Source organism: Thunnus albacares, chromosome 21 (assembly GCF_914725855.1).
Source record: "Thunnus albacares chromosome 21, fThuAlb1.1, whole genome shotgun sequence".
NCBI classification, from domain to species: Eukaryota; Metazoa; Chordata; class Actinopteri; order Scombriformes; family Scombridae; genus Thunnus; species Thunnus albacares.
In genome coordinates this window covers 14,401,861-14,426,273 of record NC_058126.1, presented here as the reverse complement: position 1 = coordinate 14,426,273, position 24,413 = coordinate 14,401,861, and the positions used below count along the sequence as shown (strand labels likewise).

At 43.2% G+C, this 24,413-nt stretch overlaps 1 protein-coding gene across 17 annotated transcripts in view; it reads left to right on the top strand.

Annotated features, from left to right (window-relative positions):
- eya1 (EYA transcriptional coactivator and phosphatase 1) overlaps positions 1-16,384 on the top strand; it is a 64,136-nt gene extending 47,752 nt beyond the window's left edge. For all 17 annotated transcript variants that reach the window (XM_044340271.1, XM_044340269.1, XM_044340265.1 and 14 more), the window contains 6 exons: positions 9,348-9,406; positions 9,527-9,687; positions 9,916-10,030; positions 10,378-10,499; positions 11,708-11,808; positions 14,101-16,384. In XM_044340271.1, the coding sequence (XP_044196206.1) occupies positions 9,348-9,406; positions 9,527-9,687; positions 9,916-10,030; positions 10,378-10,499; positions 11,708-11,808; positions 14,101-14,181 (639 nt within the window). In that variant the 3' untranslated portion in view covers positions 14,182-16,384. The remainder of the gene's footprint in view (positions 1-9,347; positions 9,407-9,526; positions 9,688-9,915; positions 10,031-10,377; positions 10,500-11,707; positions 11,809-14,100) is intronic.
- Positions 16,385-24,413: the final 8,029 nt, after the last annotated feature.

The following is a 24,413-nucleotide window of genomic DNA, read 5'->3' as shown; positions in this document are numbered from 1 at the left end:
GTAAAAGCAGCAACAACTGTTTCATAGCGTGGAGCTTGTTTCTCAGTTATCAGTCTCATAGTGGTGAAGTATTACCTCGGAGCCCAAGGGATACCATGAATTTTGCATGTGCTGTCAGTCTCCATCGTTCCTGGGTCACCAGCCCTGCCCCCACCCCCCACCTCCTTCCCACTCCCATAGCGGCTAGCGCAATTTGTCAGGCTCTAGTGTTTCTGTGGCCGCTCTGTCTGTCTGTATGTCATGCTGTGTGCTTGGTGTCGCTGTCCACCTACACCACAGACCCCTCTGTCACAGCATGAAATCCCCCGCCGTCTCCCCTTCCACGCCTCTTTGCCCCCCTGATTCATGTACGGCTAGTGTAAAATCTGCCCCTGGGACACAGGAATAGAGGGATCAGGGGTAGGGAGGTTGTGTGTGTGTCTGTGTATGTGTGTGTGTGTGTGTGTGTGTGTGTGTGTGTGTGTGGGATGTCTGAGTGTGTGCTTCACTCTTGGGAGAGTTGAAGCAAAGACTAGAGGGTCAGAGATGCCTAGATCAGACTGTATGTACAGATACATGTTTGCTACATTCATATATACAGTATACACACAGTCACAGATATGAAGAGACACCCACTACTGACCCGATCCAGATGTCAGACCCAGCTAACGATCAGTGTTCATCACATTATAGTGATAAACAAAGCAACTTATCTCCATTGTATTTCTAGCTCTTTCCAACTCACTGTCTATGTTTTTTATTGCGTTTTTTTATTCCTCGATTTTTGCCCCAGCCTCCTCCTCTCAGTCTGTTTCTCCCGGTGAATCCGATCCCACTGACCCAGCGCTTTTCCTCAGTGTCCTGCTTTATGCTGACCTCACAGGAGAGGAAATGTTTTGTTTGATACTTAAGTGTGAAGAGATCTGTGGCTAGTCTGCCAAGTCTCATTACTCACCACCATGTTCGACTGTGTTACATGAAGCAAACCCAAGAAGGAGGAAAAAACGGGGGAGAGACAGGGAAAGAAAATGTTCATACTCCCCCAGACAGACTAGTGACTGAGATTCCAAATGCAGTCATCGTGATCAAAGTTAATTGGCTGCAATTGGCTGGTTAAATATTTCCTTATGCCCTGGCCATGTAGAATCCATTGTAGCTGCACTTTATTTAATAGATGTGCCCCAATCATTTGAAAAAATGGCAGTTTGTGACAACTCTTAAATGTGGTTTTGCTCAACATCTGTCCTGTGTTTTGATTTCTTTTCATGTGTAATGAAACTGTTCACAGATGAATTGGCAGCTCAGACTTCTTATAAAATTATTTAAAAATGCACTGCGTATATTTCTTCTGCTCTATCTCAGTAACGAAATTATTAGATTTTGTTTTGACACTTAAAAGCTTTAGATTTTTTTCCAGCTCAAACTAGAGTATAGTATTATGACTAAAATAGCAGTCTGTGGTCTGCTGAAAGAATGCTTTTTAGAATGTCCAACATAAAGACCTCTCTGTAGACATCGCACTGATTGTCATTAACAATCATACCAGAGGAGGAGTGACATTCTGTTGAAGCCGTATTGATCTCTCCTCCTAAACTGAGCTGCACCACTCTGAGTGTTAAGTGCCAGTTCTCAGCAATGCCTAACCAGTTGTGTTTCCTCTCTGCTGATTTACAGTCCTCCATCTCAGATAGAGCTAAATAGAGTCCAACTATAAATACCACAGCCAGCAGCAGTTATGTATTTAAGCATGTGCAGAAATGCATATGGTCCATCTAATTTAGTCTAAGCCATAAAGGGAGACCCCAGAGGCTGTGCAGAAACACAGGTGCAGAGTTAGTGGCCTAGCGGTGTGTGCGAGTGGTCCATCTAAGTCTTAACACTGGTGTCCTGCCAGCCTCTCCACAAGAACATTAAATGTGGACTCAGCTTTCTTAAAACCTACAATGCATGCACTCATGGATTTTTTTTTATTTATTAAAATGTTGATTTTTAAGCATTAATTTGATCCAAACATTTGAAACGTATTTAAGTTGTTTACAGGGCTTCTAAACGTCACAATCAAGCATAATATTCTGTTCTGCCTGCCAAAGCTACAGCAAAGACTCTAGTCTTAGCTGGTGTATTATGTGCGTTCCAAGTGTGTGTGTGAATGGAGGCTGGACCATGTTGATAGAGCTGGTGAGTGACGATTCAGAGGAAAGTCATAAAAAGAAAGAGGGCATGCCGAAGAGGTCAACAGGGATCAGTTTCACCCTTACGTCTCTCTCTCCCTCTCTTTCTCCTCTAACCTTTTTCTGGATCAGCGCTCTCTTTTCTCATTCACTGTTAGATAGTATTGAAGGTGGGTCCCAGAAATACTGCACCGCCCCCCCCCCCCAAAAGACTCCCCCCCCCCCCCACCCACCCACACACACACACACACACACACACACACACAAATCTCTGTATTGATCGTCCCACAAAAACCATTTGCTACTCAGTCCTTTAAAGGACGGGTGTAGTATTGTATGAACAGCACAATCTGTTTTTATCATCAAAAATGCTCTCACCAAAGGCAGTATTACGAAAGTAATTCAAGGCAATATGATCCCTATTGATGTGATTTCCACTGTATTAATTTTCCTTATAGAAGAAGTTGTATTTTAATAGCTACAGAGATAAACATATGATCAATATTTTAGATTAATCTAATATAAAATATAAGTTTTAGTACAACATCTATTATTTTCTTAATTTGTGAATTAACAGCAAACCCATACTGGTAATGTAATATCAATAATTTAATTATTTTATTTTATGAATTACACTCTACAATAACATTTTATTATTTTTCATGATAATATAATTTTATGAGTAAATTACTCTCTTATATATAGCTTATATTTACTATAAGATAGTAAATTCACTGGATGTCATTTTTACTCTAGCGCTGTGGCATGGGCTTGAGAGTTAATTGATGGTCTAAAGTGATGTGTATAATGAAGCCCACTGAGACTGAGCTCACTGCAAAGACTTGACAGCTCTGCTGTGACTCAGGGTGTGAGTTTACTGTAGGTGCGCTGCTGCAGCCCAAATGCTAACGCCGAGCGGTATGTGGGAACCAGGGGCCTCTCTCTCGCTGGCCGAGCCCCCTGTGTTCCTCTCGCAGTGGGGTACAGGGGCTGCCATCTCCCCCCTCCCTGGGTGAGAAAACAATCCTCCCTGTCTGGAGAATAAAGGGCATGGGGGCAAACCACTCACAGAGAGAGAGGGGGGAGAGGTCTCTAAAGGTGGGAACATTTTAAATTAGTCCACTGATGCCTCCATGCTGTGTGCAACACTCTTTCACACTCTCATGCACGTGCACTCTAAACATGTTGTGCTCCATAGTTTTAACACGCACAGACAAACATACATACTGTACGTACACTCATGAAAATACCCACAAACTCTTTCACACACGCATACTGTATCTGTGGAACAACCCTGTGACACTGCGAGCTGACTGCTTTTTATAGCTCCCAGCCTGCAGTCGCAGGGTTGAAACCTCCACTGTCACTCTCACCCAGGGGCTGCCTGTTAATGAGAGATGCTGTGAAACGCACGGTTACCTTTTCCTACAGGCTGAAATGGCCCTCCAGAGCCTCTTAGTGTGGACCCATTCTGTTGGTTTTATGTCTCGCAGTAGAGAGTTAGATCCTGTACTTGCCGTTCCATATGATTGGTAGCTTTATGATATTTTCCTTGACTATTTTTTGTGATTTTATTCCCAGTAAGAACGAACATAACACCAACTGTGCTATTCATTGAATCATGAAATTAAGTCATTCAGTTCATTGCTTACCTATTAACACTGTAGCTCTATATCACAGTTTTTTTTTTATATTTTAAATAATTAACACCGTCATAAATAAATCCATATATAGTATGTAGTATGTTTTTTCATATGGGCTTGTTTAGGTCTATACACACTGATGTGGGTATTTCATCATTTGTCTGGCCACTGATGCAGCAGTTCTGTCAGGCTCCTCGACAGAACTCCATCAGGTCTCAAGGCGAGGCCACTGATGTGTTTTGGAAAGACTACAGAGAGAAAGTGGAGGTTTCAAAGCCACCCTGTCAATCTTCGCTCCGCAGAGCTCCACCTCACCCCCACCCTTTACCCGCTATTCTAACACAGCCGATTCATGCACCAATACGGGTTGAGGGTGCACTGAAAATATAACATTACTGTCTGGTGATAAATGATGATATTTAAAAATAGATTTCTTGTCCTGCATTAAAATGGGAGACATAACACCTGCCCAGGATTGTCGGTGGAGAAAGAGAACAGAAATTGCATAGATTTGTCCAGACAACAGTCCACTTGGCAGGAATAAACTGTTTCTCTATGGATACGTTTGTTGCGAGGGGAAAATGCTGAAGTGCCTGAGATTTGATATTGTATTTAATGTCGCTCTCCTTGAGGTGTGGTTTGGACGTGCAATGCCTAAAAAAGGAAATAATGAGAAGCAGCTCATCCATCACACCCAACTAATTTATACTTTTCACTACCTGTGGGGTCGTTTCTTTTTTTTCTTTTCTTTTTTTTTTTACAGCTTTTCCAATTATTACAACAAGTGTTTATAGACCACTTTGTTAAAATTCAGTCAGTTCTGGAGCAAAACTCCTTCTGGATCCCTTCTCCTGATCGTGTGAATTTTTGTAAAACCAGCATGGACTTCTCTATACCTGTGCTTTGTTTGGCGCCGCTGTTTGAATTCCATGACTGTTCAAGCACAGATTGTGGATTGGAATGAAGTGGGTTCGAAGAACTCTCCCTTTGTTACCCACATCCTGTGTTTGACCCCCAGGTAATCACAGCGCCCCCTCCCCTCTGCACCCTCCCTCCTTTCCCCCCAGACAGGGGTGCCTGTGGTGGGAACAGAGAAGGAAGTTGCTGGGGGTCACAGACCGCAGGGGGGATGACAGCCTCTGCCGGTGGAGTGGCGGTATTGAGAACCTGCGAACCATGGATGAGTCTTTTTCACATGGTTTTAGCCTGTAGGGTCACAAGGGATGCTGTGATGATGGCTGTTATCGCTCACACTGTGGTTTTGACCACCCACCCCCACCCAACGCACACACAGCTCACCTGAGAGAGAAGATGAGAGAGGAGGCGAGTGGGGGCAGCTTGTATCCAGAAAGTGGACAGTGTCTATGTCGCAGTGAACTAGACCTTCATGGGAAAAACAGGTCTAAGAGTTAGTTTAGATAGTGTGGCCATTTCTGTGTTTTGGTAACATTGCTGAGCAGCCCCCTCTTTCGTCTCCCTGCCTCTGACGGTTGCAGTCACCACTCTGAGCTCTTTCCAGGGCTACAGGAAGACTCAGGCCGTCATTGCTGATTGCTTAATGACAGATGCCAAGGGAACAAAGAGGGCTCTGATAGCTTCCTCCCCGGTGAAAAGTTTTCAGCAGACAGAAAGACAGAGATAGGGAGAGGAAGAGAGAGTGAATGATGTAGAGATGGATTCCTTCTGAGGCAGAAGCATCCTGTCTTCAATTGTTGCACATATTTTGGTGTTTTCATCTTTCTGTTACAGATAAGGATTATCTGGTAGCTGAATGGACTGAGATAAAAGAAAATATGTTGCTGATGAATTTAACAGAAAGACATAGTGTTTGCATAAGGAGTAATTGCGATGGCTTCTGGTGGAGGCTCTTCACTCTTGAGTACAGTAGGAACATCTGGTGTGAGTTAGCGGTGATTGTAGGTTTTAGAGAGACCACTGTTTGCTCGGTGAGGGGAGAATGGGGGGATTCGATGGAAAAGAGATGTTCAAAAGGTTCTAAGAAATTCTCAGACTGCCTCTCAACTGCCACCATCATAAAGATTTGTCAGTCTATCAGTAGTGTTCTACAAACAACATAATAGCAGTGTTATTTTTTTTTTCGTTTTGAGCTTTTGAAAGACTCAATGACACTAACTTTCTGTGCTTATGAATTCTTTCCATCAAGTCCTGCAAGTGAGCTGTTTAATCATAACACTAATAAATCTTAACACTAATTAAGCTGAAAATTATATCAAAACTTTTGAGACACATTACTTTTTATTTTCTTTTATTTGTATTTTATTTGTATTTTGTATACTCAGTATGCATTTTCAGAGCAATTCTATTTCTTTGGCAATTCAGCATTCACCCATGCAAATATGCTAGAATGCCACTGAGTTTGTCAGCAAGTCCGTCAGTTAGTAAAATTCACCGCCCCACCGTGTTTCTTTCCATCTTGTCCATGTCAACTATACGACTGTACTAAACCGACTTGAACCTGCACCATCTATGGCTCCGTGGTGTTTACGTGGCCTTCAGAAGTGGCTCCTAATGAGTATGTGTAAGGGTTACTGCACGACATTACCCACAGCCACCTCCTCTGTTAGCTTTCCCAGTCCTCCCAGGGAGCCAGCGCAGAGGTTTATGCCAGCCCCAGCTGGGAACAGTAACTGTTGGGGTCTGTGCATTCTTCCAGCAACCCCCTAATTCTCAGTCAATGCACACACACACATACACACACACACACACACACACACACACACACACACACACACACACACACACACATCCAAACTTCTGTGAGCCCTGTTTAGCTGTTAATTAATTGTCGAAATATCTACATAATTACAAAGCTATGTAAACATAGTGCATTCAAACTGCAAATAAGCAGCTTGGTGAGATGGACCCAACCCCTGTATTTTTTCAGGCCTTTTGAATTTTATCACTTTACATTCATTGAGGTTTGATGTGTTTGTTAGTTTTGAGGATCTGGACAAGTCCATAAAAAATCATTCATAATCAGGCAGCAGTTATAATGGCCTCTGTTAGGCCTAATTACTGAGACATATTTATGTGTTTAGAGTCATGTTGGAGTTTGGATCTGGCAGACCCATAATTAACATGCTGAGTAATATTGTTCTCAAATATCTGCTTTGATCCCTGCTGGCTGTCAGACTCTGAAAGAAACACATTACATGGGAAGAACAAATATGAGGAACTATTGTTATTTAACAAGGTACCAGGGGACAGCATACAATTAAGCAATGGTATACCAAATGAGTGGAACTGAATGGATCTGTGCCCAAAGTAAAAGAGGTGGCAGGAGCTTTTGCAGTTAGCTGATTGTGTCTGATTTATTAGTGGGTAATTAAAGGATAATAGAAGCATTCCAGTCACTTGCACCAGAATGGGAGGTCTCTGAATGGAGGCTTTATGAGGTACTTAACCCAGGGAGCTGTTTTTGTTTTCCTAAACAAACAGACATGCCACCACTACTAAAGGAATTACGCACACTAATACTTCTGGCTTGGGTTTTCTTCTGAGGAAAATTTTTGGATAATTTGTGAACATAAATTATCCACAAGTCTGTTGGCAGCAAATCCTCAAGCTGGGACAAATTGCTGCTTTCTTCAACTATTAAAGATCTGCTGGTGAGTGTCTGGAAACAGATTAGGCCAACAGAGCTATGAGCCCCCGCCTACACCCCATCTCCAATTGGCAGTCCATCTTCTGGAACGCAGGGCTCAGAGCCCGCTCCATGTGAGGTCAGTTTGGGCTGTCTCCCCCAGCCTTTACCCGCTGCTCTCCTCCGTCTCCACCTCTCTTCCCTTCCACCCCCTTATCGGGGTGCAGGAGCCCCGGAGAGGAGGGGAAAGGGTCACGGGGTCAAAGTCTTTTCCTCTTTGGATCTCAGTGCTTGCTGGGAGAGGCTTGGCGAGAGAATGGCTGCATTAGAGCAGGGGTTGGGGGTCAAGATTTTAATTCTGTTAAAGAACAGCTGGTTTGAGTTTTTCCTCACGTCGCTCTCCCCTCCCTCTCCCCACAAATCCAGGGAGATGAAAAATTTGTTCAGAGGGGAACCAGTAAAATAAAAAAGGTTTACGGTCCAAAGCCCTTACCCTTACCCTGCTCTAGCATTAGAGAGGAATGCAATAACGTCAGCATTTGGCCTCAGTTAGATTGACTTAAAACAAGGAAGTCCTTTCTGTGTTTGGGTGTCTTAACAGCCGGATGAAACTTAATTAAAAAGCTTAAAAATTCGGGAAGGATTTTTCATACTTGAAACCGGGGGGGAATTCTCTCACTCAAGTTTCAATTTCCATGTGAAATTATTATTTTTCACATAACTTTAAACAGGTGAGAACCTTTTTGGCAGTTATGCGACCAATTTCAAACCAGAGAAATTCTTTAAACTACTTCATAGAGATATCAGATAGTCTCTGTGTTATTAATTCTAGATTAGGAATGACTGAAACAAATTAAGAGGTTGATGTCTCATTCATTTCAAAGCCTTTTGCTCTTAACAAGACTATTGCTCAACCTCCTTTTGGCAAAATTGCTAGCTGTCCCAAGTTTTAGTCAAAAGAGGCTCAGCTAGCCTGTCTCTCCTGTGCCCCATATGAAATGTGTTGATCTGAATGCCAAGGCAGGAGTCCCTCACATTTCAAGTTGGCTGAGGGGGCGGGGAGAGGGGAGGAAGGGGGAGGCACTAGAGCGCTCCTATAAATGGAAAACTAATAACAGATTTTTAGTCTGCTTTCTCCTGCACTCTTTTGCCGGCTGGCTGGCTGACTGGCCCCGGGGCTGTGTTGGTGTGTGGCGCAGCAGCAATCAGAGGTCATAATTTCATTGGCGGTTAGCATCAGGTTCAATTTTTCTAGTAGGTTACATTTACCAGAAAGTCTGGATTGTGTTACTGTGTACCGGTGGAATCAGTGCAGAGCTGTAGAATCCCTCTACCTTTCCAAGAGGAGCCAGGCACCCTAAAGGGGAAGAGTAGTCTGCACATATGTTTAGAGATGCACACTCGTATATACATACACATGCACAGACCATTAGTGCCAAGGCTCTTTATACACTCAGCAAGCCTACATACATTCTTCTACTGTATGTATATATATCTGTACTCTCAGACATAGCAGTTCAAATGCCAACCTGGGGAGTGTTTAGAGTTGCTGGATTGGGACCTAATTGGTTATGTCTGTTGCTATGAATATCTTTAGACCCCTCTAGTGGTAACAACTTTGTGGGCCACAGGTCCATCCAGACTAATGATAAGGTTTGTTTTTGTTTGGACAGGGCTGGTGAGGGCACAAGGGAAGAAAAACGTTGTGAGCTGATTCAAAGGGATATAGATAGAAAGTCAAGGAGAAGGTGTTTAAGAACGAGGTGTCCAGCCAAAGCTCTATTTCCTAAATAAATATGTTTTTTCTAGTGAAAAATTACCTAGAACATGTGGGGAGTGACGCTTTTCTTCCACCAAAGAAACCTCTAGTTCTAAAATAGTCTTGTTAGGTGTGTCTTTAAGAGTATGTGAATCCCACATTATTCAAAGAGCATGTTTTGTGTATTTCAGGAATGTGACCAGGTACATATTGACGATGTGTCCTCCGATGACAACGGCCAGGACCTAAGGTACAACATTGGTACACTTTGATTCTTTGTTCATAGGTCAAAATAAAATGTGTCATATACTCTACTACCATCAATGGTGAAGCTGCTGGTCCTAACAAATTCTTCCTTTGTCTTTCTCAGTACGTATAACTTCAGCGCTGATGGTTTCCACGCAGCAGCGACCAGTGCCAACCTATGTCTGGCCACAGGTGTGAGGGGGGGAGTGGACTGGATGAGAAAGTTGGCCTTCCGCTACAGACGAGTAAAAGAAATCTACACCACCTACAAAAATAACGTCGGAGGTAATCCCCAACAAGCAGCGCCACTCTGCAGAAATTTGTCATGTAGAAACGGGTTTGCAGATGTACGTGCCCTCATTATGTGGGCGTTTGTGTGAGTGTCCACGTGTGTTCGCGTTACTGTGTTTTAAAAAGCACACATGCCATACCACTTGGTCAGGGTAAATTTTGAAAATTTCAGTGGTATTTGGAGGGCTGGTCCAACCCAAACAATGTTACCCTGCGTTTCAGGTCTGCTGGGCCCAGCCAAAAGGGAAGCCTGGTTGCAATTGCGAGCAGAAATTGAAGCCTTGACGGACTCCTGGTTAACACTGGCACTGAAAGCACTAACATTAATCCACTCAAGGTAGGACTCCAGTGAGGAAAATTGTACCCAGTCCCATACCACACATATATAAACTCACATGTGGTGTAAATAAGTCAGCTCCATACTCCCAAGCCATTAAAGAAAACACAGCGCTTCGATTTGTCTTTTGGACAGGATTTGTGTTCTGATTTTGAAAGATAAGTGTGCGAAGAGATCTAACTTTAAAAAGGAGCTGAGGTCCAATCCATCATTGCAGGACATGTTTTAAACAACTGATACATTGCCGTGTCTTTATTTTCTGCACCCTGTGTTTTCTTTTGTCCTCCTTCACAGTGATTTAGAATGATGTAATCCCTTTGCTTTACTCCTCTGTCTCTCTAATACAGGTCAAACTGTGTGAATATCCTGGTGACCACCACGCAGCTAATCCCTGCCCTGGCTAAGGTCCTGCTCTACGGCCTGGGCATAGTCTTTCCTATCGAGAATATTTATAGTGCAACCAAAATAGGTAAATACGGAATTTTGTATGTCATGCTTGAAATGTGTGATTTGAATCCTCTTGGACTTTCACTTAGCAATGTGAGTGTAAACATTAGCCTTTTACACAGCCTATTCAAGGCGGGGTTTGGTGTGCCGTTATTCCACTTCGTTGTTCTGTATAAAAGGTACGAACGCGTGATGGGGGGCATTGTTGTTCCGCCATTAAGTCAGCAGCAGAGGTAGTCACATTGCCAGGTCAATGTCTGTGTAATAGGGACAGCCAGCATGGCAGGACTACATACACTAGACGCCAATGCTGTTGTGTTACACGTCACGCCTCTGATTCTGGAACGCTATGCTAACACATGTTATCCAAAATCACACACAGGAGCAGCATGCCGGCTTTGTTTGGTTCAGTATAACAAAGCAAAGCCGGCATAATGAGGAGTCTTCTTTACAGTAATATTTTTTATTCTTTATTATTTATATATCTCTGTATGAAAGGGGCTAGCTAAGACACATGTGCTACCTAAATGATGGGACAGAGGCGTGGATGGGGTGGGAGATTCAGTCAGCGGAGAGGATTGATGTTCTTCTATGAAGGAATAGGCCTAATCAGCCTGGGATTATTTTCTTGGAGCTGGGCCTGTGCTGGGCCTCCCCAGGCCTCTCCTGCTCAGTCTCTGCATATGAAACCACTTCTGCACATTTATGTCATTCCACAGAAACAGCAACCCCCCCCCCCCCTCCCATCTCCCCCCTTTTCCTCCAGTCCTTCCCCTTCACTGTTTCAAATGCAAAATAAACATCAAGCTTCACTCCTGCGCCATTTTCAGGCCCATCAGCACAGAGTTGGAGCAGCATAGCTCAGGGTTCTTCAGAGCGTTAAGCGTACTGGTTCTTCTAACCAGGTCCATACAAGAGTGATTTAGCTGATTTAAGTCCATTTGTCCCAGGTTTGGGGGGGGGGGGGGGGGGGGGGGGGCGGCAGAGTTAATGCTTTTCAGATTGTCTTTATCTGAAGGCTGATCTTATCACATCTCCGTGCTGAGCTCAAAGTGTTTACACTCTGGCCTATTTTGTGTGCGTGTGGTGTTTTTAAAAGGGCTCTTGTCACCCTGTGCCTCTGAATCAACTTGATGGTGTTTAGTGTGGGTCAAAAGTGTGTGTGTGCCTGTGTATCTGTTTGCATCCATGCAACGCTCCACTAACATTCTGCTGTCAACTCCTCCACAGGGAAGGAGAGCTGCTTTGAGAGAGTAATTCAAAGGTTCGGGAGGAAAGTTGTTTACATTGTTGTTGGCGATGGTGTGGAAGAGGAGCAAGGCTCAAAAAAGGTAAGAGTTCTGAGAATAATAGACAGCACATACTGTATGCACAGTAGTGAAAACATTGACTAGAAATACACAGAGTTAGGAGAAAAGATAATGTTTGGACTGGTAATTACTTTCCGTAAGGTCGAGAGTTCATTATGAATGCCTTCAGAACACAAAACATACCTGCCATACCTTCCCAAAGAAAGGAAACAGCGCTCGAGCTCTCCTCCTTAACAGTCTTGCTTTACTTTCGTTTGTTGATCCTCTTATAGGGCATCCAAGTACAAGAGAGAAAGTCTGTGGTGTGTAATCAGCGCTCTTCCTCCGCCATCTCAGGTTTACAGAGCAGGGGAGGGGAGAGATGGCATAATTATATATTCCTGCTTGGTGCCCTGAGCAGCGTGAATGCTGTATGTGTAATGCTAGACAGGCCCTTTCAGGCATGTTGAAGGCGCACCGTAAATAGAGCACGCATAAAAGAGACTTAAATCATTGTTGATGAAATTAGAATATTTACTGCAATGACAAGCCTGTTAGCACAAGATGGATAAAGAAAGGCCAAAAGCTGAAATCTCCCGTAGTGTTTCAGGAAACATGACGGTGTCTGTTCAGATGAATCTGACATCTGATTTACCCTTTTTATGCTACCTGTTGGCTCTTGCTCCACAGTTTGTGTATTCAGCATTTCTGCCAAGTTTGGGTGTAAACCGCGTGCAAGCCGCACGCAGCAAACATATTCATTAGCAAATTAATCAGCGGTCCAGGAGCATATTTCACTGACAGCAACAGTGAGCTGCAGTGTGTCAGGGTGAAGACGCAGAGTTTCCCTTTGAAAAGCCTCCAGCTCCTTTTTCACCTGTTTCTCAGTAAACAATGAGTAGAAGCATGAGGACAGATGAAGAGTGATTAGGAAGAAGTAGCAACCTTTACCCTGGATAAATGTGTAAAGCAATAGCTCTGTATTATGAAAAGCGAGCACGCCCTGGGAATAAGGTCTTGAGGGATGATTGTGGAAAAAGATGCAAATATTTTTACTCAGTCTTGAGTTGTTGGAGTGTGACATTGATGGAAGGATAAGGCGTTTTTTTTCCCCCCGTCTGAGTGCAGCGAGTCCCACGACACGCCATGCGGTAAAAGGTTTCTGTGTCAACATCAGAGAGGACGTGAAATAACACAACAATTTCACCCGTCAGGAGGCCTCATATCAGACGTGACACTGTGTGGAACTACAAAAGCAAATGTCTGAAAGTTCTCTCGGCCCTCATTCCTTCACCCTAACCTGAGAAAAATCCACAATCCCTGAAACAATTCTGCCTTCAGTTATTACCATCGCCTGGGAGAGACGGCAGAGATAACATCTCCAGCTTTTAAACTTAAAAGCAAAGACAATTTACAAAACAAAAAGCAAAGAGCTTTTTAAGGGTCAGTGCAGGCTCTCCTAAGCGGAACATATGCCTGGGAGAGGCCATACCTTTGATAAGGGGAGGGTAATGGGCTCCGCACACTGAGGAGCTGAGGACTCTACCTGACAAGCTCCTTTCATTCTCTGCGACTCAGGTTTCTCCTCTGTCCTCTTCTTGGGAACAACAGCTCATTTGCACTGTCCTAAACACACACTCACAGGCAGGAGATTCATTCAAAAACACTGTGGGGAGTTTATTTCTGTTGAGGTTGAAGACAGCTATTGGATTGGTTTGGTGGTATAAAGCTACAACTTGATGCAGCAGAGAAATTAGTTAGAGGTACAGATGTGCTATTTGGCTGCATAGACTTATGCACAAGGGAGCAAGAGGAGCAGTCGGGGTGTATTGTTGAAATGATTGCTTTTCCTTGTGAATGAACCAGACTTTCTTTATTTATTGTATGTATTAGCTGCAGTATAAAGCAGAAAATCTTCTCAGCGCTTCTTGCAAGCACAAGAAAATAATGCAGGACCACAACTCGCTATTATTTTAATTATAGATTATTTTTCAGATTAATCAGATTAATAATTAGCTGTTAAAACATCATAAAATAGTGAAAAGGCTCTGGGAAATTGATGACTGCTTGTTTTGTCCAACCAACAGTAAAGTTAAAGATATGGAATTTACAATAATATAAAACAGAGAAAAGCACATTTGAGAAGCTTACAAGTTTGGCATTTTGGTTCCATAAATAAATGAAAAAAGAAATGATAAATTAAAGGTTTTCAACTGACTAGTTGATTAATTGACTCATTATTTTAGCGCTAAAATAATGTAGAGAATGTTTTTCTATGTTTTAAATAAAATTTGATATAATATGATTCCACTTTTTTTTTTACTCTTCCTACAGCACAACATGCCCTTCTGGAGGATCTCCAGCCATTCAGACCTCATGGCCCTCCACCATGCTCTAGACCTGGAGTACTTGTAGCACTACACTACCACCGTACACCCTGCTCCGCCTCAGCACACCCTGCAACCTTTCACCTCCACCCTCCAGCCCTGTCCCACGCTTGCCACAGACCCCACAGCTCAGAAAAGGCCCCCCTGTGCTACCTGGCGTCTGTCTTCCACTACACGGGAAGAAAAGAAGAGGAGAATGGAGAGAAAAAAAAAGGCTGAGCACACGGTTAATGTGCTGACATACGGTCACACTTTGTCTTAACCCTAAACTTTTTTTTTTTTTTTTTTTTTTTCTGGAAGCGAAGGAGAGAGGTGAATTTACGGCGCTGCAGCTGCTTGCCCTGGTTACTGTGAATTGGCTGCTTTCTGAAGCTGTCAGAGTGTTTTACGGCCCCCCTGTTTGTGCCGGGACTCTGTCAGGGTTCACACCTGTGAGGAGAGCAGAGCTACTGATGGCCTCGCCCGCCTCACCTCACCTCGCCACAGAACTCAGCTACAGTAAACCCCAGGCCCACAACTACTGGTGGTGACATTTCTTCGTCCGTCTAGCTCTTTGCCCCTTCTGCCCCTCACCTCCCCTTTATTGCTGTTCCTTATCTGTCAACCTACTTTTCTCTCGGCCTCCCCCTCCGTCATGGGACAGAAAGACAAAGCGACTGCTCCTCTGTTAACCGTCGGCCTGGGAGTCCTGTGCTTCTTATTTATGAACGAAGACTTTGTGAGTGGCACCGTGCCACTGAGAAGGTACCTCGATGACAAAAGACTCGTGCCTTTTACAAAGTACTATTGATTTCCACCACAGCAAGAGGAAGGCGTTTATGGAAGAAACAAAAAAAAAGGGGTTTTCTAATAATTTAAGAAAATTACAAAAAACTTTATTTACAATGCTGAGACAATCGTGTACAGAGGAAATCTTTTTTTTGTGTGTGTAAGTTTGTAATCACTGGACTATTCCTTCCTATATTCATTTAGGTACGTGCTCTTGAAAGGTGGCAATGCTTTTTCATTGAAGTAAAAAAAAAAAAAAAAGGCATCCCATCGCACATACGTAAGCTTGTGCAACGCCTTAAAGTGTTGATGTGTTCAAGTTTTGTTCAGTAAACAAATATGTAGATAATGGGATTTTGTGATAAATTGTTTTGTCAAGACCAAAAGCATGGATGTCAAGTGTCAATGACCTTTCATTTGATTCTGTGATGTTTCTCGTCCTTACAGGAAACTTCATTCACATCTTTATATAGCATAACAGGTCTCCTCTATTGCAAGTCCTTTTTAGACTCATATTTCAAAGGGAAAGAGGTATTTGTTTTTTTAGTTATTCAGAAAGGTAGCTCACAACTTGTGTCCTTATGTCATTTCACCAGCTTGCAGCCCTGACCCCACATATTTGGAAGTAAACTTAATTCTGATAAGGGTTTTGGATTCGGCATGGAAGTGAGAAAACTCACAAATTTCCTGTCTCCCAAGAGCCATTTTAACAACAAATTTGAATAAATCTGATATTTAAAAAAGCAGACTTGAATAGGTTTTATTATCTTTTATACAAGCACTATAACAAAACTCTTGTACAGCAAGCGTAATTTTGTATGATGTAGTGTTTTTATTTGACGTTGAAAATACATTCTGTGCCCCTCTTTGAAATAGCTGAAACACATGAAGCCCTTTTCTTAGTGCTTCTACATCTGTGGATGGGGAAACCATAATTAACGTTGAGAGAAAAGCCACTAACTTCGAGGGGTTTGTGAACATACAGGACATGTGCTATCGACTGTGAATTTCTTAAACAGAAACCAACTTGTTGTGTTTCTGATTTTCCCTCCTTTGCACATGATCACTGTTGGCCTTTACATTTCAATTCGGATCCCTGTCCTCCCTATCCCCCGCACCCCAACCCCCACTCCACCCCCACCCACCCTCCAACCCCCGTCCCCCCCTCCTTTGACCACATTATGTGATCTTTTCAAAACAACTTCTCCCCTGCACTCCGGGGTATCTACATATTGCTGCTAGGTCAAGGTAATGGTAGGTAAATAGAGGAAATGTTTTATAGATTCATACAGCACGCTTTTTTTTATTACGTTGCAATCATTAATGCAAACTGGAAATACTTTACAGTACATGGGCCTCATTGTGAAATGCAAAAGATTGTTGTGTCTGCAAAATATGTGTACAGATGTTTTTGACATTATTATTTGATTGTGTTTAAATTAATAAAACTGATTTGTGAACTAGTACATGTTGCTCTCTTTTTGTTTTAAACTATAATACAGTACTTTTCACAAAATATCATCATAAATAGAGAAAATACTTGTGGTTAATACCTGATTGGATATTTGAGGAATTAAATTATGTCAAATTTGTGTCTCAAATGTAGAATTTAGGTGTAAAACAATTGAAACAATTAAAGATTGATATTTTTTTATCAGTGGAAAAAAGTTTTGAGGTCCGGTTAAACTTTTTTAACGTCCCATTGTGTTATTAATAATAACACCATTATCTGCCCCCAGTGTCCTGAGACTGACACTGATGTCACAGGCCTTGACCACTAATCCTACCAGGAAGCAAATAGAAACCGGAGCTGGCACAAGTCTTGGCCAAACAACATCACATACCCACATGCTAATCACATTCTTTAAATCCTCACAATAGCTGCAATAAAATACTTTTTACATCATGGCTACATCTGAATTACAGGCATGCTTTTGTGACTCTTCTGGAATAACTAACGTGACTTCTTAAAATAATGCAAAGGTTCAGTATTTTTGTGGTTGCATTTCTATTAATTGGATGTTTTTTTCTCAGAAGAGTCTCATAAATTTCAATTTTCATTTTATCGTGAGACAATACTGGATTTTCATGACAGCGAACTACATGCGTCATACATTCTTGAGGCTCCTGAAGCTGAGCCGACGCTCAGCCCAACATTTGTAATAGTCCTATCTTTATACCGTAGTGTATGTTTGTAGGAGAGTCCATGCATAATTTACAGATATCAAAAGACTCCCAAGTCATAGAGAGCTGAGTTAGTTTAAATAACACATGAAAAATATTTATGAGGCTGATTTTATGAGGTGGTCACAGCTAAGACAGTCCAGCATGTACCACTAGCCTGGATAGGGAAGAAAGTGTCCGGCGTCCAAAACCACATTGGAGCATTAAGCATGCATGGAATTTTATTTAGAGCCGCACGAACCGTTTAATATCCAGATCAATTATGTTTTCAGATGGAGTAGGAGCGATGGCCAGGGTGAGGCGTGTATGTCTGCCAGACTGGACAAAGCAGTCGGGCTGCTACCGCCGGAATGCACCGGCACAATGACCCTTAATGTGCTTTTCCCACTTCCGAACAGCTGAAAGACTAAGTACTGTCTGAGGTTCTGACTGGCTGTCGCTCTAGCAGAAAAGTGCTGCTCTCTCTGCAGTGTAGAATAGACGTCTGTTCTCTTTGATAAGTTTTCCCGATGCTCTGAGACCTGGCAGAAAAAGTCAGTCGCAACCAGACCAGACATTTCGTGAAAGAAAGAGTGGGTGTTGTGGCATGTCGGCCAGCCGCTCTGGCTTCTCGCACAAAACAGAAAGGAATAAAAATACGAGCAAGATTGTGTCTGTTTGGCCTGTTTCATTCACCTGACTCACAGTCCTGACGGATTTTCTGCGAGATCTATCATCTTTTGATGCGGCGGCTGCTTGATGAGCATGTCATGTGCTTGCATTTGTTAGATATAGGTGTTCCTGTGCTTTAATCAGGCTTTACAGTAACCGTGTAATTCTCAAGAGGCCTGCTCTTCACTGAACTCCCATCAACCCCCCCCCCCGGCAATAAAGGCACCATTACCTAGCAGGTCCTCTGTTGGGCATTCCTCACCAGGACGTCCCAGCAAAGCACCCGCCCTCCATAAAACTGTACTGCAATAATAAACAACGCCATTGGTGATTTACGACCTTGCCCAGACAGTGATTTCATGCAGATTTCCATAGAGGGGGCCTCTGACGGTGCATCACAATTGAACTAATATTGTATTACATGCATATCAAACTCCCCCAAAAAACCTGATCTGCCACATCTCTTTTACGAGCAGGAAGCCTATTAATAGGCCTGTGTTCTCCTCTTGGTGGCTAGTGTGTCTCAAGTTAGGGGAATTTGTCTCTGTAGCGAGCAGATGTCCACAGATTGAGACAATAAGGGAGAAAAGGGGAGGGGGATTAGACACAAAGCCTCCATCCTTAGCAGAGCTGCAAGGAGTTTCTGCTCAATCAAAGAACCAGAACGGCACGCTATTAGGTTGTTTCAGTCTGTGTTTCCTTATTCTTGGTTTGGCTGATGCTGTTTGTCTTGAGGCAGGGTAGACAAACCCGCTGTCGCTGATTGCAGCTCCTCCTCCAGTGGTTTTAAGATGAAGAAGGCCTCTGCTGGGCTCAGTTTCCCCCTGGCAGGCAGCGAGAGTGACAAACCTGTTGTCATGCTGTGGCGGGTGATGGTGCTAAACTAGGCCCTTTGTTTACTGTTTGTTTATTTCTCAGTTACTGGGATTTGACAGGCAGAGTAGGGTAGGGACAGCTGGTAATCAGGAAGCTGTGGATGCCAGGGATCCCAGCCAGGAGTGTCAACTCCGAGGGGCCGGGCGTCCACAACTATGCTGGTCCCACACAGATGAGGCATTCCCAAGTGATTCTAGACTGTGACACTGCTATTCATGTGCATTGGTGGGGAGTTTGAGTATGATTGGTCTAAATAAGATTTGGTCAACGGTGTTAATGGACTTACAGAGCAGGTTGTGTCTTTTAGAGGTCAGCGAGGGTTAGCTACACACATACATACACACATTCAGGCACCCACAGGACGAGGAAAGGGTTTGTTCTATTTGCCATGTATTGTATTAGGGTCTTCTGGCATCTAGTATTGCAAATTATGTTATTTTACCAGAAGTAGTTTTGACAAACCCCATGCTGTTTCAATAAAGCAATGATATACAGTGGAAGCCATTGCAGGAGTCTCTCATCATGCATCTATCCTACACTAGCTCAGCAGTAGTACGCAATCTATTCTTGATTAAATATCATAAACCAGAAACATCTTGAAACTTAACTCTTATGTCTGCCAGTCATACATGAGGTATTAGTCTTTTTGTGTTCTGATTCCAGAACAATTTGAAAATTTTCTAAATCGCTTTTTTTTTGGAAGTTGATGTAGTGCAGTACTTCCCTGCTGTGTGCCTCCTACAAAGAAAAAAAAAATCTTGTACCAGCTTGTAACAGCTGCTGGTTCTGAAGTTCATTCGCTGAGCAAATTCGGCAACAAAGGCACACTTTCACATAACCTTTCACCACAGCTCATAACCACTGCAGGGCTGTAGTGTTTGAGTCGTTACGGGAGTGACGGCGTTGCCAGGGCTGGAGCTGGAACGATGCTCACTGTCTGCCCGACCACACCGCAGCTCCACCTGCATCTGTGGTCAAACACACACACACTCCCTCATATTTACTGGGCCCACCACACCACTCCATATGAAGGTGAGTGGCAGAGATTTATATGGCAAGCTAAGGCCACCCCACGACAGTGAGCGTAAGTGTGCACGTGCATGACTGCTTAGCTAACTCAGAGCTGCAAACTACTGTGTCCCTGAGGGTTTATTTGGCTGCTGTGGCCCCTTCAGACCTCCCTGTATGCTGGGTGTGTGAGTATGTGCATGGTGTTTACGTATATGTGTGTTTGTGTGTGTTCAGTAAGTGTGTGTGTGTGTGTGTGTGTGTGTGTGTGTGTGTGTGTGTGTGTGTGTAAGGACCTCCCTCTCGGGTGTTAATTGGGCCGGCTCTCCCCAGTTAGGTCTCGGACCCGGGCCAAGCTCCCTCTCGTCTGGCAGGAGAAGGAGCCTCTCAGCCAGTTTAATAAACTCGATGTCATCCGGTTAATAAAACAGCCTCGCGTCCCACCTTGGCTTGTTTTTGCTCGATAAGTCATGGGTGATGTTTTCTTTCTCCTCGCATATTTTTTCTATAAGTAGAAATGAAGGAAAGGTGAACCCCGTTTCATAGGTAGGCTGTATGTTCTCGCTCATTAGATTTTTTTTTCCCTCCTTGTCCTGATACTCTACTCTCTTTGCATAGGCCCTGAAATATTATGGTGAAGATCACTCATTCAGATGATGACTGAAGCTAAGACTACAAATATATCATGCTTTTACCACTTTTACCTATGACCTTCTACTTAAGGAAATCATTTCAATTTGGAGAGAAAATTACAAATATTACATCAACATTTTTTGATCATGGTCAAATTAAAGTCCTTTATCAGTGTAGAGTCCAGTTCCATGGGCCAACGTATATTTACTTTTAGTCTAGATCCACTTCATCAAAGCCCTGAACCACAGGCCAGACTGTGACGTGAATGTATTATAAATGTGTGTTCATATGCACAGGCATATTTTCAGCAAACTTTCCCTAGATATAACAAATGATGTGACAACATCCTCATATATTCGTATGGTTGTTTCACCGAAAAACATGTTTTCTCACTTACCCCTAGCGGCATCTAGGCTTGCAGATTTTTTTTTTTCTTAACCAGGTTTGGAAGGGCCAGGCCCTGAGATTTCTGCTCCCTCCAAAAGGAGAGAGTCGAATTTTAAAAACCATTGTAAAAATTATATTTGTAAAAAATTAACAACGACACTTTCCAAAAATAGTGTTCTCATTAGTCTGGATAATCCACAGAGCATGCTGTCAACAGGTTTCAGGTAGAAAGTAGAAAAGAGGTCTGTGGATTGTCCAGAATACCCTGACATGTTGCTTTTGAAATTTTAAAATGTATCTTCAAATCTCTGACAAATGAAAATCCATTAGCTTCCATTATATTGTGGTGACAGAAATCTCAGAGATGGGTACCTCAAAACCTGGTCACATAAAACCAAAGCTATTTGCATAGCTAGATAACAAGGTACAGGGTTGATTTAAAAAAAAAATGTCAATTTAGTAATCAACCCTTTAAACAATGCAGGAACCAAGAGACCCATGTGAGTGTTGTTTAATGCCACTGTTCTATTGCTCTTTTGGCATTTTCTCTATGGTCTGACTCTGTCTCTTGAGCCAACACTGCCCCTGTAGGAATGTTAATGTCTCGTTCCAGTTGGCTGAAATGGTTTCTTTGCTCTGCCTCTGTCCGGGCAGGGGACACAGAGGGGATGGAGGGGCAGCGCAGGGCAAGGAGCCACTGGGACAGGAGAAAATATTCTATATCCTGGGTGACTCCGCTCTTCTGGGGGATTACAAAGGGTTTAACTGGCGGATGAAGGAGAGCAAAGTGGTAAGTGACATTTCTGGTCTGGGAATATGGCAATCAGCAGCGTGGAGCCCCGCCAAGTCTCCTGGCCTGGCCAGAAAATGCTAAAAAGGCTTGGGAGAATGTAAACAAACGCAGCGCTGGCTAGCAGTGCGGGAGGGGAAGGGAAGGGAAGGGAAAGAGGGGGGCGTCCAGGGGGACAGATCTGTTAACCATCAGTGGCTGCGTTTCATCCTGCCGCCCCTCTCCAAACCCTTCAAGGGAGGCTTTGTGTACCTGCTCCGCAGACAGGAGCTGGGAATTTGGGGAACAGGAAACCGAGGCTTCCCCCCCCCCCTTCGCTCCTTCCCCACACCTCACCCTTCCCCTATGCCCCCAGCTGCCCCCAACACACACACACACACCCCACATTCACCCCCTGCTATGCCCTCTCTCCTTCACCACCCCCTGCTCACTCTCTGCCCTCTGATTGCTCATACCTCTTCCCTGAATAGGCATGTTGTACAGTATCTAAACACACATTCACACACATCAGAGCTACTGCCAGGTAAAGTTGATAAGGGGACATTGGCTTGTCTCACTGCTGTTCTCCCAGTTTCAAAGCGGGCTGAATATGTTGTTTTATGATCTCACTTTGAGCTTAATGCTTTGAGTTGCACCGCAGCCAACTGTAGTTGCCACTCAGCTCAGATATGAATGTACAAAGCTCACATATAGGCCTAATAGAACAGGTGCAGGGGTATTTAAACCTTAATCCATAATTCATGATTCTTCCTCTGAACCTCAAGCCCTGAGAATTAGAGCATTGACAGAGTTCACTGTGTTAATTGTTTCAGTTAGTTCATGAGCTGCACAGGACTGTTCAGCCAAGCAGCCTACGCCAATTCACATCAGCACGTAGCATACTAGAAGGATATTATTCTTGACAAAAAGCTGCTAGGCCGATTAGTGTTACAGTAGAAAGGTTAGCATGAGAGAATGAAAGAAAGTTCAGTGGAGGTATGCACAGTATGGATGTGCAGCAAAATGAAAGTTTGAAATGATGACATAATGAAGATGTTACAAAATCTGACAGTACAACTGCCAAACCCCTCCCCTGAACAGTGATCTAATAGTGAACAGTCTAATCTAATAGTTTAGCAACTGTTACTAGGCACAGCAGACCTAACCTGTGTGTTGCTTGTCCAAGTATGTTTTTCCAACAGTATGCATCCCAATGGGATTATTTTACAACAAAAAAACATTTCACCTGTTTTTACTGGTTTACATGATGACTTTTTGTATGGGACATGATGGTTTAACCTCAGTCTTTTAGTATGGCATCATTATACACACATTTAAGCTCCCTTTACTGGGTTTTCATTTTAAAACAAATCAACTGGAAAAATCAAAAAGTCAGTTGGAGACAAAGTTTTCAACTAACTCATAGAGTTACCATGAGCTAATTAGCTAACACTAGCTAGTAACAATCATCATTTCAGCTGCCAAAATCAATAGTTGTTGGCTAGAAAAGAGAATCCTGCTTTTTGTATACTTCTATGTGAAGTTGAAAACCTGTTGTTTCAAAAATTACAACAAATTTAAAATAGGAAATCTGCAACTATTATCCCTTAAAACTGCATATTTGGCGTACCACAATGGAAAGCTTGACAGGCGTAGCAACAGGGAGCAGCTCTTATTGATGGGTCAATTGCCCTGGAATATCAAGAAATCCAAATATGTTGAACAAATCTTCTATACATATAATGTGCATTATCATCAACTAAAGCCTCATAAATTAGGTTAAAGTTAAATCAACACCCCAGTGATAGTTTCTTATGAAAAATGTAACATTATTAGCTTTAAGTAGCATCTTTTGCAAGGCTACTGTAATGTCCTTATTAGTCCAAGCCAAAGAAGCTGGCCTGCTGTCTGTTCGTTTATGCGCAGAGAGATGAAGAGCAATACTCATCCCCTGGCACTGAGTTGACACAGATCATAAAGGCTTCATTGTGAATGCTGACTTGTCTCCCACTATGCTAAATTAAAAAATGGATGTAACCTAATACGGGATGGTAGCGGCGATAAGATCTGGAGTCGGCCCGTGTCCCTGCAGGCCCTTCTCCTCCTCGCTACACCACAAGGGAAGGCAGCACAGTGACAAGAGGTGTTCAGGAAGCAGTGAACACCCTGCAGATCGACAGATAATATTTTTTTGGCAAATAAATTCATTCCTGAACCTTAAATTACATTTACACCTCCCAAAAAGATGTCTGCGCTTGAAGCCTGAGGCAGTGTTGGTCTGACATGGAGGGTGGGGGGAAGGAGGACGTGCAAGGTGTTAGCTGACGGCAGTCCCGGGCAGTAAGCTGTCTATATGTGTGCGTGTGTGTGTTTGCGTATGGATGCATAAGTGTTTGCAGCATTGCATACATGCATGTTTGTGTTTTGTATGTGATTAAAGAACGTGTGAGTGATTGTAATCAGCGGTTAGCGTGTGTATAATTCATGTACTGTATCACTCTACTTATTTGTGGACATATATGTGTGTGTGTGTGTGTGTTTGTGTGTGTGTGTGTGTGCGTGTGTGTGTGTGCGTGCAGATAGAGACTCACTCTGCAGCACCATGACAACAGTGGGGCTGTCTGATCCTCTCTCTCTAATTGTCTGTGACCTCGTAACTGGAGACGCACTCTCAAGGCAGGAGGAGGGCCTTTCACACGGCAATCACTTTTGGATTTGTCTTCTATGCGACTCCTGAATACCACTGCCAAATAGAGGTGTGTGTGTTTGTGTGTGTCTGTGTGTGTGTGTGTGTGTGTATGTGTGTGGATGTATATGCAGGTGTGACCGCTTCTTTAAATTCAAACTGCTTCCGATTGGCAGTGAGGTACAATACATGAGAGTTGAACAGGTATGTGTGGATTTGACGCTGAGGTCACATCATCATTGTTTGTTAGCATTTGATGTTCTTTAATAAAGGACACACATACCATTATTACATACTT